Below are 20,037 nucleotides of genomic sequence, written 5' to 3'. Positions count from 1 at the left end.
TGTTTCCTTTTTCTGCTTTTATCTATTTCAAGATGCTAGACGGGCAGCGAGTCTGAAACAACAGCGGTAATGTTTAGGAACGCACCCCTGCCAAGTGCAAGTGTGGCGGCCATGAAATACTGTGGATATTGGCGCATACAAGAACAGAAGGAAGGTAGGAGGGCCCACCGCCACGCCACCAAGCAAACGGCAAGCTTCCGCGGAAACGGATGGCGCTATTCCTTTGATTAAAGTATTTCAAATGCACTAAAAATAGAGCAAAACGCATTTCATCCAAAAAATTTAAAATTGATTGAATTTTTTTTCAGCCTCACAGTTATGAGTCGAGGGTTCGATCCCAGGTCAGGTCCTCAATGTGGGGAATTTGCATGTTCTCCCCGGGCTTACATGGGTTTTCTCTGGGTACGCCGATTTACTCCCACATCGCAAAAACATGCACGAAAGGCTAGTAGAACACTCAAAATTTGTGTGAGCGTGAATTGTTGTCTGTATCCTCGTGCCCTGCGATTGGCTGGCCACCAGTTCAGGGTGTCCCCTGAAGTCAGCTAGGATAGGCTCAAATCCTGGAGAAATGTTGATATTTAGTATTCATCAAATGCACCTTGGGTGTCCTTTTTCAGGGTTTTAAGGCAAAACTTGATGGACATCGTATTAAAGCGACGGCCGAGAATTAAATTAAATAAACATCATTTGAAATTTACACCATTCCAGTCAATCCAGTCATTACGTAGGTGTTGGAGAACAGCAGTGGCCAACACAGGAGTACAAATACTTTTAGAAGTGTCATCTGTTCCTCATACGTATGTACTTTAGTCCCCATCTGTTGAAGGGACAGCTGCAGTGGTGCGCTCTTTTGGAGACTCCATTGATCGTAATTAACGATTCATTAGAGACGGACGACTGTGGTGAAAAGCCAGATGGACGACATGCATCACAATGTCGTATTCGCGTGCAAGGCACGCTAAGAAAAAACATCTGCTTATGCTTCTGGTTAACAAGTGGCACCAATAAAAATCATTTTTAACTCACACGTCCAATCATTTTAACTGGGAGAGTTAGCATTTTTAGGTTGACTAGAGGAACGGAATAGAGAACGCAGAAAACAAGTTTAACCCATTGAAGCGCACATCGTGATCTCATTGGCTGCCTTCAAATTCAAATCCATATTGGCTAGGATTTGCCCCTCCCAATCAAAATGGATTGGACGTCTAGCGCCGTCAATGGCAGTGAAACATGAGCATTCACTACCAGTCCAACCAGTTATAAGGAGTGGGACATCTATTCTTATCAAATGGAGAAAATGAATTGTAAATACTATTGAAAGGTATTTTAAAATACTAAGCGTGTTATCAGAGGTTATATATTTCTGTACTTTGTTTTAGTCATGTTATTTTTTTTTAAGTTGCATTGAGTTATCATTTTTCTCTTCAAAAATGATGCTATAAAAATGTAATTCAGATCTGGACATCAAATTTGCATATTTTCATATTGGGAAAATATGGCCAAAATAAAAATATTGATATTTTGAGTTAAAAGAATCTAGTAATAGTACGATTGAACCAATGCTCATTTGCTGCTAGCACTTCTGGTTTAAATGAATTGGACGTTGATCACGATCTATACCATTGAATAATTATCATTAACTTCTTGGGAAAAATGGTTTTCATACAAAGAGCAGTGTTAACGGGGGGATTAATAACCCAAGCCCGAAGGGTTGATTTTGTTGGGGAGCACCTCGGCGTGAGACCCCGAGTGATGGAGGTGGGTAATGTGGCGAACCGAGCAGATGGGTCCAACTCATCACTGGTGACGGCGCCAACAAGGGGGAGAGGAGTTACGGCTTGGGGGGTCGCACGGGGATGGCTTGATGCAGACTCATTTATTTTGACCAGGGAACACAGGAAGGAGTGCATGGCGCTAGGCGAGTTGGTGTCAGGGCGTAATGGTGGTGAAGGAGCCTTTTTGTCATTTTTTTTTTCTTCATTCAAATGTATTCATTACAATAGAAAGAGGAAAAAAAGGCTTCCTGGAAAAATAGGTCTAAATGTAAGCCGTCCGCTACCATTGACTGCCATAGATATTTAGACATATATCGCTGTCAATGGCAAGGAATGGAGAGATATTTTTACAAAAGGTAAAGGTGTAGGAATAGAGCACTACCGAGTGGGAATCAAACCCATGCACTCATTCATTCATGGTCAGGATTTGGGGGGTGCTGGAGCCTATTCCAGCTGACTTTCTAAAAAAAAGGGAAAAAGATGAATAATCTTTTTAAATCTATAATCTTCATTTGAATTTTAGCATGAAACATGAAGTCGACACACAGGATTTCCTTTTGCAGGCCGTACAAAGTGATGTGGCGGGCCACATTTGGCCCCTGGGCTGCTACTTTGACACCAGTGGTGTAAGGTGGGAAATCACAATGAGGAAAGTGAGAAGGGGTTCGGGGGGGTTCAGGGGTGGGATGTCAATCAGGGTTCACGGGCGGTTGCGCAGATAAGGCATAATGATTGAATCAAGGATTGGAGCTTGCTTATCTCACAGGCTTACCTTTTTGTACCTGGGAACAGGAAGCTGTTGCGTACGTGTGTGTGTGTGTGTGTGTGTGTGTGTGTGTGTGTGTGTGTGTGTGTGTGTGTGTGTGTGTGCGTGTGTGTGTGTGTGTGTGTGCGCATGTGTGTGTGTGTGTGCATATAAAACAGCAACACGCAGATGAAGGCATGCAAAAAAAATGAGTTGGGAGGAAGACAACAGAATTAGGAGAAAAAGAAAGCAACAACATAAAGAAACAACTTTTTCCATTCAATTTTGATTCAAACACCAAATAGATTACTATTGTGTCTAATGCTAATAATATAAGTGACATGACACAAACGGACAAACGGAAATTAAGAGTGAAATTGAAAGTGAAGCATAAACATACACAATTTGAGCACTTCAAAACTTGGTGTGGATGGAAAACAAAAAAGCAAAATCAAGAGATAGAGCCTAATAAAAAAGATAGTGGATGGAGTGTCAAGGTAGGTTGTCGTGTAGGTCTCGAACCCGGATATGGATAAGAAGAGCTTTTTTTCAGTACATTAAAGCAATTTTTGGTCCATTTATGCAAATTTTAACCAAAAAAAGCCAGTTCCACTTAGGAATATGAGATGTAGTAATACAGTTAATAGACGCACAAAACAGTTTCAAGAATGCAGAGAAATAATGCCCAATTATAATCCCCCTAAGGCTTAATTGGGACATTGTATCAGATCCCAACACCAGTTTAATTGAAGAATATGACAACTGGTAAACCCGTCAATCCTTAAAAGGCCCCACAACAAACCATAGTCCTTTGTTTTGTTAAAAAAACAGTTTTCATCCTATTTTGCAGTTGACCAGAAAGTCAGAGTTGCTACCGAGTAACGTCATGCGTGGATGGCGTCGTCTTCTGTTTAGTTTCATTACTGTGGCGACCAGCGTTTTAGTTGTTTTTCCAAGAAATTCAATTACTTCGTAAATTGGTTAAAATGTGTCGTGTAGGAAATTGTCACATTACGAACACTGCCAATTTTAGCCTCTATTTTTTTTCCGTCTGACTGAGTGAATTGAGCAATTGGAAACGGGCAGTAGGCAGTCTATTCTGTTGTTTCGATCCTAACATTTTACTGAAGATTGCTTTGACCAAGTGACAAATGATGCTTGGCCAATGAATTGGGTTGTTTTGGGGGGCTAAACTGCAGTGAAATATAACGTAGTTAAGAATGACATTGGATGGGGTTGTTGGCCCTGGCGTTTCCAAAAGTGCCCCAGTAAAATAACTAAGATATTTAACATTCAGTGGATCTAATGTTAATGGAGCCTGAGATGCTTCTGCGTCAAGTGCTCTCTGTCACTCACTTACGTTGCATTATGTTGATTATGCGTCCGCTTTGAACTTGTATGGTTCAATCTCCCCAGGAATCACGTTCTTGGGAACTTACTTCTAACCCACTTTCAGTTTCGTATTCCAACTCGTCGCACGACGAAGACGAGTTTCCACTACGTTTACCATTGTCTGCAGAAGTTCCCCATCTTGTAGAAGACTTCCTGTGTGTGGTTCCAGTTTTATCCAACTCTACAACGTCTTTTCTTGTGTCTGTATCCGTTTTTTGCTACTGCAACCAAGATGGCGCCGCTCAAGTGGCAGCCGGTAGCGGTAGCTCCGTACGCTATTGCTCGTTTTGTGTTTTTGCTGCTTTTCTGTCTTTTTTTAATTGCATTTTTGTAATTAGTTTTTTTACCTATGTCTACAATGTCTTGTGTCTTGCTACTGCAACCAAGAAATTTCCCAAATACGGGATGAAATAAAGTTCTAACCTAACCTAACATAACATAACATAACATAACATAACATGACATAACATAACATAACATAACATAACACAACATGACATAACATAACATAACATAACCTAACCATTGAGTCAAAAACCCTCTGCTGGATCTTCAACTATGCAGGAGGAAGCCGTTACCTGGATTATTTTTATTTCTCAATTTTAATAGTTATGCATCTGTGTAAATTTAATTAGCATGCAAAAATTTATTATAATAGCCGCTGACCAGGGACTTAATTTTTTGTGCCACGTTCAATTCCCGATTTGAACCTGTGTTATAAGAAGCATGTAGAATGCTGAAATATAAAACATTTCATTTTCTGTCGCCGCTTGTGACCTGACTCATGGTAAAACACCAAACTCAAAGTTTACGAATGAGAAGTACGAAAAAAAAACAAAGAAAAAAACAACTCGATTTCATTTCCTCCGAAACCCGCTTGACCAAACAAACCGCTTCGATTTGGTGCTGATTCAATTAGAGCAACAAGAACAGAGCGAGGAAGCCTTACGGGGGCGTCGTGTGTGTCGCCGAGGTACGAGGCATTTTTACTCTGTGGAGCACTCAAAGATAGACGGGGGAGTGGAAATAACCTCATTTGTCTTGAGAAGGAAAAAGCAGCGGTGAAGGCATGAGTGGTAATTGCTTTAATCAAGGCAAGGTGCATAAGTGCCATTTTGTGCCTTTGATGCATTAGTATGTAAAATATGTGCTAATTCTTACGCAAGCCCAGTGACCGTGTGGGCCACCAGATCAATTAAGTGGCACATAAACATCAAGTCAGGCCGTAGTCCTCATTTGACGGTGGTCTTATGTCACCATGAGGCAGCATTAGGCAGCTGTCTATAGTCTCAAGTTCGAGGGTCCCCATAAAATACCTCATACACTAAAGGTCAATTTATTCCTTATTTACGGACTATGTTTTTTATTTAACTAATTTTGCTAAAATGCTAGCGGAATACTTCTGGTATATGTAAATACAAATGTGGCAAAAGAAGTGAAATTGTAAAATGAAAATGTTACCGTTGGCATGAAATTTTTTTACGCGTGACTGACGGCGACAGTCCGTTATTTTGCAATATGATTGGATAAGGAGTTGAAATGTAAAAGACACCAGCAATGTTGTCTCGCCCTTCTCCCCCAATTTGATTGCTTGAGCTGTTTTGATTGGTTGAGATTCGGAAATACATATTTGTGATTTTGTTTTACAATACAATATGTGGATGTACAATATTTTTTTTAAATCTGCGGTTAGAAGTGACATTTGTCTCCAAATATGCGACAAAGATGAATAATGAAAATGAAAACAAAATTTACTTCCAAACAACAACATTGGTTGTTTTTTTTTTATTGTAAGTTCTGAGAAAGGATTCAATCTCTGTTGGACCAACCTGGCATCGAACCCAGGTCCCCAGAACTGCGAAGCCGAAACCCTAACCACTCAACTCTCGGGCTGCCAAACTTGTGTGTTACAAGCAAAATTTTCATTTCACAAGCGATACAGAAAATGAATGAATTAACTTTTTTGGGAACGTTTTATTTCCATATATGGGTTTGTATTAATAAAACTTCAATGTAGGCTTCACAATAATGTACTAAAGAATTTACCTCAGAATTCCAGAAGAGCAACAAAATAGGCCATTTTCAAAAACACCGTTTTATTCTATTAAGATACATCTATTTGTTTTTCCTTTTATACCAAAGGGTCCAACGTCTAACCCTCTTAAATCCACACCTGCTTCAAGTTATCGCTTTTAAACATCTGATATTAAGATTAATATGCTTTTAAGATAATGAATACCTGCTGAGGTGAAAAGAAACTCAAGCGTCTTTCCCACCCCGTTTAATATGATGATGCGTAGGACAAATAAAAAAATCACGTCACATAATATTGACGCTAGCGACATATTGAAAGCGTGTCAGTGTCGTTATGCAAATTTTGTTTCGATTCAGCCTCTCGTTCGCTGCTGTTTATGCATCAGTAAAGGGAAAATGTCAGCAATCAGTCCTTGCCACAAAATTAACATTTTCAATGGTCAATTGCTCTTTTAAATTGAGCGCCGAATCAAAAATTAGGCCAGTGTGAAAGGTTCTGATGGTTTTTGGGGGGTAATTTTCTTCACTAATTGACAGACTGAAAAACCCTAAATTACTAAATGTTTATGATGAACTCGTTTAGTGCCTAGTGGTTAATTGACCGGTGAGAGGGTATGTCAAATTCACAGCAGAAAGGTGATTGGATAACATATGGTTGGATATCTAGTCGTTTTAGTACCATATCGATACAGATAGTATATGGGTGCAAAAGTAGCAAAAAAATGAATAAAGTTTCCATACATTTGCAAGGAACCACGATTAGATACTTTTAAGAAGCCTGGGATGGCGTTTTTTTCCCCTTTAAAATTGAGATAGACAAAAGGATGTCAGTTTGACTGTAATTACAGTAGCTACTGGAGTGGAATAATGATTACCTTGGCTTTGTTAATGGTGCAGTGAAGAGCATTGTTCTCCTGGTCGTACAGCAAGCTGAAGTCCAAAGTTCCAAGAGTAGCTAGAAGTCAAGAGAAGACAAACCCATCATTTTTATCAAATCTTGCCTTCAATTTCTTCAAGGTCAACATGTGAAAAAAAATCTGTGTTTTAAAATTTGGGTGGGTTCATTCTTTCTGCAAAGATTCCAAAAAATCAATCATTCTACAGCTGGACGTCTCAAATCATTCGTTCCCTTCTCTCTTCTGAGGTGCTTATTGTTACAAGGGTCGTGAAAATCAAAATAATTTCCCTTTAAGATACAATGTTTTTCCGCGATACCTGTACGATGTCCCCAAAACAATCCAATTTCTATTTGCCCTTCTACATCATTGGTCAATTTGCCAGCTTTCTATACAGCAGTAATTATAGGATGTGAGACGTTGAAGAAGGGGAGTCTTGCATTATTGCAGGAACAAGCAAATCAGAGTCAATTCCTGCACTGTGCCGATTGTGTTTAATGGCATTTGCGTGCCACCTCAGCAACCTTTTCCTGATTTAGCTTAGCAGTTTGGTCCTCGGGGACAACGTCAGCAGATGCTTAAACTTTGCCTGCTTTCCCTTCAGATGTCTTGTTACAAAGCAGACAAAAAAGTCGTTCCAATGGCTATATACAGTATGTCAAATACCATAAACATCCCTCAAGCGAGGCCCGGCGCTTAGTGCCTCACAGTTTTGGGGTCCTGGGTTCAAATCCGGGTCAGTCCACCTATGTGGAGGTTGCATGTTCTCCCCAGGCCTGCGTGGGTTTTCTCCGGGTACTCCGGTTTCCTCCCACATTCCAATAAAACATGCATGAGAGGCTGGTCAAACCCTTTTGATGGACATGCCTACCGAAGTTAAAAAGTATTAAAAAAAAATTGCTTTGAGAATTTTAAAAAGATTTAAAATGGCTTGTCTAATAATGTACAAGGTGTTCCATGGAATTGCCCCACCTCTCATGTCTGATTTTTTTATTTTTTTAAAGGGGCTTACAGTATAGTGGACTCAGGAATAGAACCTCCAGTCCTGTAACAATTAACCCTTCATTTCTTAAGAATGTATTTTTTGTAACCTCAAGGTTCTTTCTAATATTTTGATGTCTTTCTGCTACCAGCCTTAGACCGCAGATGTGAATTAGCAGTTGAGTTTGATTTATTTATTAATAAGGGACAGCACATATTAAGGAACATATTCATATTAATGAACATATATTGTTAGTTAATGCATTGAAAGCCAGGCAATTCAAAAAGTATCTCTGTAGTCATCAGTGAAAGAGGGAAATTGATATTGATAACACCTAATGACAGCAATAAACGTCCAATCTATTTTAACTGGGAAGATCTGGAAGTGATCTATGTAAGGTCACAACATATTTATGCTATAATCTGTCATATTTACCATCTACTAGATGCCGCTTGAGAGGCTAATTAATGTGCACTATCAAATAAATAAATAAATAAATGTCATGTTAAGTGAAACAGGCTTCAGGGGTTTATTTTTCAAAAGAGTTACATGAGGCATTTCTGAGTATTAATGGCCAAAATCTGCCAAAAATGGCAACATCAAACACATTCGTCACATCGTTTCACATCACTTCTCATGGATGAAACAGTGTCAAAGTGGCAGATGAAGTCGACGGGAGTCCGCCGACCGATGGTGGCTGTCACGCGGGGAGCCATCAGTTAACAACGGCTCCATTACCTTTTCCGCGGGTGACTTGGACTCGGGAAAGCTCCGGGAGAGATTGTTGTTACGACATTCTCTTTTGCCATTTTGCGGCCTGAAATTTTGTTGTGTTCATTTTAACCCGTTCAGGGACTATTGCCAAAACAGTGGACATCTCTTCAAAATTTCTTCTTAGTTAACGCATTGAACGCCAGGCAAGGTCAAAGAGTATGTTGTTAGTGAAAGAGGGAAATTGTTAAATTATTTTAACTGGGAGGATCTGGAAGCAGTCTATGTAAGATCACAACATATTTATTGTCACAATTTGGCAGGGTCGTGAATGCGTCATACCTGTCAACCTCTGCCGATAACTGCCCTTATAAATGATTATGATTCCCCTTACAAACCCCCCAAAAAACCTTACAAACACCGTACGACTCGTACGGTGTTTGTAAGGTTTTTTGGGGGTTTGTAAGGGGAATCATAATCATTTATAAGGGCAGTTATCGGCAGAGGTTGACAGGTATGATGCGTATTAGGACCCAAACATGGGGAAGCAAACAAGAGCAGGGAGTGGAGTGCGCTAAGAAAAACTTTAATAACTATGACAGGATTATCAGAAAGTAAAAAAGAATTAGGAATCAAGTAAGAACATCAAACCTGACGGGGAGGACATGGTGAAAACGAGGATCACGGGACATAACAACGCAAACGCAGGATTTCAATAGACAGACATGGGTTGACGAGACAATTAGAAACACCTGGGTCACACAAGAGGTTGCAAGTAGGAGATACACCAGGGGCAGGGGAGGTGACAGGTGAACTCAATGAGCAATCACATGGACAGGTCAATGGGGAAAAAAAACGAAAAAAAAGTCCCTAACATATGTACAACAAAACAAATACAAACAGAGTAATAAATTAAAATTCGCAGAGCAAAATACACGGTCCACACTTATTTGAATTTTTGTATTTGCTTTTCTTTCCTTTTTTCAGTTTAATACAATTTATTTGTGGAAATTGTGATATTTTTCAGTACACTTTATTTCATTTCGAATGACTTACATTTTCTTTCATTTCATTCATTAAACAGTTTGTCCCCAAGTAATCACCCAATTCATTTAAAATAATCATTCACCGCTTATCATCACAAGGGTTGCGGGGGGTGCATTCACAGTCACCTTCACAGTCACCTTCATACCTATGGGTAATTTAGATTGCTCAACCAGCCCACCACGCATGATTTGTGGGATGTGGTAGAAAACTGGAGCACCCGGAGAAAACCCAGGCAAGCCCGGGGAGAACATGTAAACTCCACACCGTGTGCGGTCGATTGGTCGCCGGTCTTTTGGTCGACCAAAAGACCAGCGACCAAAAGACCGGCGACCAATCGACCGTGTACCACTCCACACAGGGGGATCGGAACACACCTGGGATTGAACCCTCGATCTCACAACAGTGGGACCGATGTGCAAACCACACGCCCACCAGGTTTGACACCGCTATCCTATAGGAATGTAATAAAAGCGTTTGAGAAAAAATAAAAAACATGATTCTTAAATGAAATGGCTAACCCATTGTCTATCATTGAGAGCAATAGACAGCCATTTATGGCAGTGGATTAGACGTCTACCGCCGTCAATGGTAGCAAGGTATAGGTAAAAAAAAAAAAATTAATACAAGCAAACAGACACTCTTTGGTGGGAAACATGTTGTAAGGAAAAAGTGTCTCAGTGATCATTTGCTTGTCCGTGCCAAGCTCCAATGAGCAATTTTCCAGTGTGCTTTACCGCGCCATCCTATTACTTCCTTCTCATTAGAGTGGGATGTCACATTCTGTTCAACGGAGAAAAAAAAGTGTTGTTTGTTTTGCTTATTACCAAAGAGATGATTTCAGTCGGCTAGCGAAAGCGAGTTGTTTTGGAATTTGTTCAACAGCCAGACGCAGACACTTGACACAACAATCTGCGGCTGACCTCGGGGGGCTTCCATTGAGAGGCCAAATAGAAAGAAGGCAGTCCGCTTGACAGAAGCGATTCCTTCCCACGACGGCGGCAGAAATGATTCACACATTTGCATACTGATCAAAAATAAATGGGTGATTTTTCTGACCCTCTCCAAATGCCCGAACCAAGCTCATCATTATTCCGAATTAAGGGTTAAGGGGAGCAAATCAAAAATAATTGGCATTGTTTGCAGTCAGATTTCTTTACCGTGAAGGTGACACACAGTATTATGTTCCTCCCCCAATTTCAAACCATGTGTTTTAACAACATTTTGTGCCAGTGATTCAGTTAGATCAAGCTGTGATGAGTTCAGATCGAATTGAATTTCCACGTTCCGTTTAGTCAATTTACGATGTGATTGACTCAAATTACCACATGATGCAATTTTTGGGAAGTTGTGATATCAACATACCGATGCCAATGCGAAATGTGATTCAATTTAAACTGTTTACAATACAACCCGATTGACTGTAAATGCGATGAGATTGAGTCCTATTACGATGCGGAACCATTCAATCAATTTAACTTTCAACATGCACACTGAATTAACCTTCCCAATTAAAAACAGCTCTATCCTAAAACTTCGAAAATGCGATACAGTTGAATTCCAATGGGAAACCATTCAGTCAAATTAAGTGACTGATTAAGTGTTCCTAATTACACTTTCAATGATATCAGATTGAACCTAATTATGATGCCATAAAACATGATTCACTAAAAATATATATATATTTTTAAAACACCTGGTTTGAAATTGGGGGAGGAACATAATAGTGTGTCACCTTCACGGTAAAGAAATCTGACTCCAAACAATGCCAATTATTTTAGATTTTAATTTTTTTTAAATTCCCGAATACGGGATGAATAAAGTTATCTAATCTAATCTAATATGACGTCGGAGGGTTAGATTGAATCTAAGGTTGACGCCGTACAATGCCATTCTGTTCAATTACAACAGATTCCCTTCAATTCTAATCCAAATTTGACTAGAATGAACTCTTTCATATGTAAATTACGACTTTTTAAAAAACCATAATATAGTCATTTAACCCGTTGATAGCTATTGAAGGGGCGGGGCAAATGTTGGTTCAAAAGGTTTCAATTGTCAACTTTTAAATAGTTATTAAGGGTAGCGACCACTGTCCCTGAAAGTGTTAGGATGCTTTGCAATTTAATTCTTAAGCGTAAGCAGTGCAAGTCCATAACTTTTTTTATATCTCGTTTTCTTTGATAAAACATGTTAGGTTCACCAATAGGCATTCCCAAATGCACACATAAATAAAACACACATCTGACTCATAACCGGTCTCTTACAAGAGAGAATCGATCCTCACGCGCCTTCATACAAGATCATTCTCCCAATCGACGCCTCTCTTGCTTATTTATTACATAAGATTTTACAACAGGCATCACAGAAGTCAAAACAATTGAGAGTCCTCCGGATCTTCCCAAGGGAGCGGTGTGAACAACAGTGTGAGAGGTCGATGGTTCTCAAAACAGTCTTCTTCATTGCAAGCAAATATATAATAATGTAAGATTAATAACCCTAACATAACATAACTAAAATGAGAACAAGAGCCTTTTTTTACCCATTTTTTGGGCATCTACTCTCCACTGAGTTGCATCTAACGAAGTAGCCTGACAACCAAAGTCACGCAAAGGACATCCGGACTAAGGCGTTAAATGAATCCTTAGATCTTTATTTCCCCATAACTTCATTTGCTGTGTAGAATCAGAAGCTTTTGGGCCAGCGTCCCAAGAGCTTAATTTACATCTCCCCTCTTATTAAAGCAGGATGGAACGCTTGTTAATCTTCGACATTAGCCTCCGTGTCTATCTGATACCTGGATTAGTTAACCTTTGTCTTTAAGTGGCCTGCAGCTAAAATCTTTATGGTATTATCAATGGATACGTCTCCGTGTGGAATCCAAATAGGAGAAAACAACGGCATCTGAAATTGCATTAGCTTGTTTAGTAACAACGTATCGCAGAAATGAACTTTTATAGCTCTTCAGGTGTGCAATCGATGTGTCGATTGCAGGCTGCTTTTTTACGCAGGTGTGATTGTGAGTCATCAGCCGTTGTTAACGCAGAGTTGAACGAGTGCTTTATCGCCTCAAATGCTTCTAAAAATATCACAAATGTTAGAAAAGCTTTCGACACGGAGCGGGAATGCGACAAAATGGACCGCAAAATAGCTACAGGAGGGGAACAAGAAGAAATGATGTGTTTAGGTGTAATCACCTTGGAATAAAAAATGGTAATGTTGTACCAATTTTTAAAAAATACATATATTTTACTCCCTAGCCCATTGGTGGCGTGCCAGGCAATTGCCTGGTTGTCCTTTGTTTCCTCGTCCACTGCGATTGGCCACCAATTCAGGGTCTCCCCTTCGCGGCCTTTGTGAGGATAGATATTTTCCCTTATAATACAAAATTACTGTATACTACTTTGAATGTAAAGTAATTGCTGACACTGCAGCCATTGGCGAACGAACGTTTATATTTGCTGCTACCCTCCCACTTCAAATAGATTGGACATCTTGTGAGTGGGAAGATCTATATCAGGGGTGGCCAAGTCCGGTCCTCCAGAGCCCCTATCCGGTCTGTTTTCCATATCTCCCTCCACCAACACACCTGAATCAAATCATCTGGATCGGTATCAAGTTTCTGGACAGCTTGCTGATGAGTTTATCATTTGATTCAGGTGTGGTAGAGGAGGGAGATATGGAAAACAGACTGGACAGGGGCTCTCGAGGACCGGACTTGGCCACCCCTGTTCTATATCTTTGCCAGAAGATGAACATTTTTTTTACCTTGTTGGCACTCATTGGCAGTGCTAGACGTTCAGTCGATTTTATGTGGGAGGGCTGAATGAACGAAGGTTCATTTAAGTTGATTCTTACACCTTGTTGCTGCCATTGGCAGCACTAGACGTCCAATTGGCCAGGCAACTGCCAACCTTCCTAAATCAACATTGCATAGTACGTTGCTTTTCAGTATATTTATGGTCTCGCAATCCACTTTAATACCCTATTTTCCGCACTATAAGGAGCAAATAAATGACTTCAATTTTCTCAGTTCGCCTTTTAATCCATTCCTCCTTAAATATGGATTACTATTACTTATTGGTTAATCATTGTATGAAATCTAGTGTATCCATAACACAATGCCCTATTACTACTACCACTACCACCACTACTACTACCACTACTACCACTACCACCACTACTACCACTACCACCACTACTACTACCACTACCACCACTACTACTACCACTACTACCACTACCACCACTACTACTACCACTACCACCACTACTACTACCACTACCACTACCACCACTACTACTACCACCACTACTACTACCACCACTACTACTACCACTACCACTACCACCACTACTACTACCACTACTACCACTACCACCACTACTACTACTACCACTACCACCACTACTACTACCACTACTATTACTACTACTACCACCACTACTACTACCACTACTACCACTACTACTACCACTACTACTACCACTACTATTACTACTACTACTACTACCACCACTACTACCACTACTACTACTACCACCACTACTACTACTACTGCTACTACTACCACTACTACTAACTACTACTAATAATAATAATAACACTACCACTACTACCACTACTATTACTACTACTACTACTACCACTACCACTACTACCACTACCACTACTACTACTACTACTACTACTACTACTACTACTACTACTACCACTACTACTAAAACTACTACTACAACTACTACTACTGCTACTACTACTATTATTACTACTACTACTACTACTACTACTACTACTACTACAACTACTACAGTGCACCTTATATGTGAAACAAATTTTAAGATCGGTCATTCATTGAATGTGTGCCTTACGGAAAATACGGTATATTCGCATGGTCTACTAAATCCTACTTGATGAGAACAAGTAGTAGTTTGTCACAAAATCTGACTGGCACCTATTTTTAACGAACGCGAGACTGCAAAGAAATCCGGCAAAAAATCAAAACGGGTCGAAAACACCTTCCCCGTGCGGTTTCTCGGTCGTCACGGCGATAGAAGCCCCGACAGAGGGAGAGCTTCTAAAAAGTGCGCCGTGTGAATCGCCTGACTCTAAAGGTGTCGCCATGACAACTGAAGAAGATCCATAAAGTGTATTAAATGACAACAAGTGGACCTTGAGCATGTGAGGCGGGATAAGAGATGCTTTGTGTGTGTATGTGTGCGTGTTAGAAGGGCATTAAACGGCATTTGCGATACATTGCTGAAGCGGGTTCAAGGTGGTTGACACTTCTGCATGGAGCGCAACACATAACAAGTGGCATGGTGACACGTGGCGCATCCACTCAATTGATATTAAGATCACGTCAACGTCCGAACACGCAGGCAACGAGTATTTACGATGCGCTGCGTCTTTTCTATCCGCACATGGCGCAAAATTGAAGGCCAAAACAACTTGGGAGTAGATGTCCAAATATTTGCCAGGTTTGTGATGTATAGTCTGATATGACTTGTGAGTCATTTGCAGACACGAGCTGTTTTTTTTAGATATTTTTAGGGCTGTGAGTTTAGAGCCTAAGTTTGAGACAGGTGAGCAAAATGGCCAGAGATTTTGTAACAGACAGCGATATTATTTAAGCAAGAAGACATACAATACAGACACTATTCTTTAACAAGATTAGAGGATTGACTGACTCGTATTTACTTTATCCCCTGCAAAAAATGGCTTTCAACTTTTTCTATGAATTCCGCATCTTAAATCAAAGACTCAATAGATTAATATTGAATAGCCATTTAACGAATGACGAAAAAATACAAGTGACACCAAGTCCAATCCATTTGAACTTAGTATTTTAAATAAGTCAATCATATGATCGGAAATTGAACCTGATCCCGTCATTTTCTGAAGATGGGAATGGTTAAAAAAAAGATGGGATATTGTATTGTATTTTAAGTATTAAGTCATTGGCTGCCATTGACTTCAATAAACGTCCAATCTATTTTGACACGGAGGGCTGAACACTGCTAGCCTCAGATGGAGAAATAGATTTAATTTCTATAACTGTCAAAGGCTAACAATTAGATAATTAAGTGTTGTGTAAAGATTTAAAAAATCTACAAGTATAAGCGGTACAGAAATTGAATGAATGAATAATTTATGCATGAAAGGAATAGCCTTTGTTTTCAAACCTAACCCCAAGCTTTAAACACATGTTTTTTACACTTGTAAGTGCTAACCTGCGTTAGTGGTAAGTCGTGAAACTGCCATAAAATCTAAATGTGTTTTGGGTTTTCTCTGGTGGAAGCATTGTTTCCCACTGACATGTTTTTTTTTCCGTCACGCATGATGATTTTGCACAGCGGCCGTTCTACTTCTGACAGTAATCCCATCCGCGTCCCTGCCCTGGCAGCTTATCTGGCCATCATCATCATTGCACGTTATTGTCCATTATGGGATTTTGTCTTCTTCATCCCGGCAGGCGTGGACGACACGCTGAGACACTTTGCGCCTGGAAAACCTTGCTAAACGCCTGAAATCCTCACGGGCGTAAGGCCGTTTTCAAATGTCTTCCGTAATATAGTGTCGTGAAAAAGTATTCCCAGGACTCGTGTGTCTGAAACCACAGTTTTTATGATTTGAACGCGAGCGCACGTTGGGCCCGGCCACATGCGACCATTACGTCTCCCTAAGTGAATTACTCTATCTGGCCTCACGCTGGATCTTCCCAAAGGGGAAACAGAACAACTAATCTTGTTGGTTGCCAGGAAGTGCCCGAGCCCGGCCGACGGTTATGCCGGCCCCCGTTTTGTACACTCGTCAACTAGGTCGTCACATTGGGCCGGATTTGATCTAATTTGAGCCCAGGAGGAGATAAAGGGCTGCTGTGGAAGATTGGAACTGGGGGCCGAGGGGGTCATGTGGAAAATGAACCCCAGTGTGGTCTATTTTCTGGCCCCGCCGTTTGTTACATTGCATGCTTATTTTCAAGGTGGTTGGCGACGATTTCCATGAATTTACAAATGCTGTGGTGAATACCTTGGGCCAATTCAATAAACGGTCATTTAACTTTCCTTCATTCATTTTGCGGACCGCTAATCCTCATGAGGGTCACGGGGTATGCCCATCCCAGGTGGGGGACACCCTGAATTGGTGGCCAGCCAATCGGAGGGCATCATCTAACCTTGATGACAGTAAATTATGGAATTCCAGTACAAACCTGGTGTTGAGGGAAAAAAATTGCACAATTGCACAATTGCTACTTTAAACCAAAATAGCCAATTTCTTATTAAATTATGGGCATGGGTTCTTCACAAATGTATGCGGGTTCTATCAAGAAGGATTATCAAATTTCATGACACTGTATTGTTTCATTCATTCAATTTCTGTACCGTTTATTCTTACGAGGGCTACAGGGGGTGTTGGCGAATATCCCAGCCAACTACGGGCAGTCGGCGGGGGGCATCCTGAATTGGTTAAGAGCCAATCACCAGCATAACGGATTACCCAAAGAAAAGCAGGCCCTGGGAGAACTTGCAAACTCCACACACGAAGGTCTGAAACCCCATGGGATTGAACCCAAGATCTCAGAACTGCGAGGCGGATGTGGTAACCACTCATCCACAGCCTGCCTTGCGTCAGTTTTGATGCATGAATTATGAGCAATGTGATATTTTTTCCCCTGATAAAAACTGGTGTATCATATAACATGATAAACATTTATGACAAATACTATTTGAAATTTTGTTCCGAGGACACATTAGTGGCTCCGAAGTTAAGGAATTTTAATTTGCTTTCAATGATTTAGTGGTTTGTGCTTTTAAGGGTTTACTATATGTTAAGAGGAGGTATGTATTTTTTCTAACCTATGCTTTACAACATCATTCCTGTACTGTACTTTGGTTCTTCCATATTTTATGTTTTGCAGGGATGTGTGAGGAAACTATCAAAATACAATATATCCTCTAGTCATAGTAACAGTTTCTGGATCACACACGAGAAGTTGCTTGAATTTCAAGTCCTTGCCAATTATAACACTCGCATATTTCTATGTAAACCTTTATAATATAATACTATATACCATAGTATAAACCACAATTTACCAAAATCAATCCCGATTAGAGCACAAGCTCCTAATTTGAGTGTTAACATTCAAACAACTCACAGTTTTTGTGCGTCAGTTCATGTAGTGGAACTGTTTATGAAATGAGTTCATGAAATAAAAATATTTCAAACCATTAGGGCTCAAACGGCCATATTTCAATCCAAGAAATCAGGCTGTCTCAATCTACCATGACACTGTGAGGTAATTCAACAGCGTAAAGATGTCCGCTGACAGATGTCGCTCACTCAAGCTGTCGCCTGTGATTTAACGTCACTCGCATGAAGATCACCTTCAAGCATTTCGTGACGGAATTAATTCTTGATACAAATCTTTTGTACATACAAACTGTATTTAAAAAAAAACATTAATGTGTGTCAAATCTCAGATTACAGGCTAAATGAAAGAAACGAAAGGTCACAGACGACTCAAGAACTGTTTTTCGGGCCACGACATGTAAATTCACGAATGGTGGCACGTCACTGCAGTCCCATATCTCATTCGTTCAGGCCGCCTGCCAATTCACGGATTTAAGATGTTACGGCACGATAGAGACCGATTGCAAGGAGAATTACTTACGCACCCTTTGATTTCTCACTGGAGATCAATACACCGCTGTCAGATACGACTTGACTGATTTTGGTTCCTATCGCCGGGTAGAACAGTAAAACACCTCTCCTATTGTTACCTCTCAGAGAAAATGAATGGGAATCATATTATCCTCACATGCCCTGTTTTTCACGGTCTTGTACGTCCATCGCAAAGGTTAGAGTATTTTAAGGTGATAAAAATTATAAAAAGAACATATCCAACAATCATTACCATGTCAAAAGATAAGGAAAAAAGTACAAAGTCAGCATATTAATGCACTAATGCGCTTTATAATCTAGTGCGCCTTATAATCTAGTGCGCCTAATAGTCCGAAAAAAACGGTATTTCCAAAACCCTTTTCACGGAACCCTTACAAAATATGCTGTACATATTGTAATTATTCCTTACACATTGCACGATGGGTGCATTCTAATTAGTGTTTGTTTATTATTTTTCGCTGGCTGCTTAGCAATTACTTTGGAGGCGTCTATTGAAATGCCGTCTTTTTCATTATTTGTGCTGTGGACAAACAATTGGACTCTGTTTTCCACAATTTGCTGCAGCCATCGTGTGCAGCAAATCTCAGTAATCAACACTCTAATGAAGCCTCGTCCAAGACAATCACGTGTGCTGTCCTGTGATTACTGGAGGTTTCTTTTTATTTAGAGCAACAACTAATGATAGTGCTCATTTGCAGTGTGGTTCATTTTTTTTTCTCACTCAGAAAAGGCCTATGGAAAAACCCAATACCAGTTTCACCCATTCATTCAGTCATTAATTCATCTTCCGTAGGGTTGCGGGAGTGACAAACAATCACAAACACTCACAATCATCCCACCACCAGCGGGAATCGAGCCTACGCCTGCCCCCACCGAAGACAGGCAAGTGAACCATTACATCAACAGGTGTCTCCCAGTTTTACCCAGTGAGATGGAATTTGATGGAAATGTCAATCATACCAGAATACAGAAAAAAAGTCTCTAGAACCAATGCCTAAAATCTAATATTAAGTGAGCCATATTGGTTTGAAGCAGACAATTTATGTCAAATCGCAGAGCTCGAAAGGAAACCCAGTGAAATAAAATTGGGTGGACACATCTTTCATAACAGGATGCTTGAATAAGTCTGAAGAATCCATGAGTGAAATTGAACAGGAGGTCAGCCATATTGGTTTGAAGCAGTGGAGGTCATACTTTGTCTCATCTTCTACTTGGGTATTCAACCAAGTATGTCCCAATCATGGCCCCCGATCACGTGGGGGGCTATTCTACTGAATTCGAAAGATTGGGCTTTACTGAGACACAACCCGTAATCCTTTTCCTAGTCAAATACACTCAAAAAAGCGCAAAAAGTTCATCCCATTTTACAGTTGGCGAGAATACTACAACACTACTATCGAGTGACGTAACGAATGGACAGGATTTTTGCGTACATGATCTCTAATCTACTCTACTGTTTTAGTTGGGTTTTTTTTCCCCAGGGAATTCAATCATTTAATGGGAAAATGATGGATACGTATTCTGTAGCAAAACGGAACAGTAAAACCAATAAGAACTCGTCTACATACCCTGCTTCTATTCAGGCATACGGTACACGGTCGATTGGTCGCCGGTCTTTTGGTCGCCGATCTTTTGGTCGCCGGTCTTTTGGTCGCCCGTTGTCGCGGTCAGGGCGACCAAAAGACCAGCGACCAAAAGACGGCGACCAAAAGACCAGCGACCAATCGACCGCACACGCTTCTATTGAGGCATACGCCCTGTACTTCTCT

General features: G+C 40.4%; 1 protein-coding gene across 2 annotated transcripts in view; it reads right to left on the bottom strand.

The window, feature by feature from the left end:
* doc2b (double C2-like domains, beta) overlaps positions 1 to 20,037 on the bottom strand; it is a 47,734-nt gene that overhangs the window by 17,184 nt on the left and 10,513 nt on the right. Inside the window, exons 2-3 of one of the 2 annotated variants that reach the window (XM_077593001.1) lie at positions 6,825 to 6,904; positions 2,551 to 2,574 (exon numbers count right to left, since the gene is read on the bottom strand). In XM_077593001.1, the coding sequence (XP_077449127.1) occupies positions 2,551 to 2,574; positions 6,825 to 6,904 (104 nt within the window). The remainder of the gene's footprint in view (positions 1 to 2,550; positions 2,575 to 6,824; positions 6,905 to 20,037) is intronic. The other variant, XM_077593002.1, reaches the window with a different exon arrangement.

Source organism: Stigmatopora argus, chromosome 22 (genome assembly GCF_051989625.1).
Source record: "Stigmatopora argus isolate UIUO_Sarg chromosome 22, RoL_Sarg_1.0, whole genome shotgun sequence".
NCBI classification, from domain to species: domain Eukaryota; kingdom Metazoa; phylum Chordata; class Actinopteri; order Syngnathiformes; family Syngnathidae; genus Stigmatopora; species Stigmatopora argus.
The sequence above is the reverse complement of the archived record's forward strand: the minus strand, read 5'-3'. Positions and strand labels throughout refer to the sequence as shown.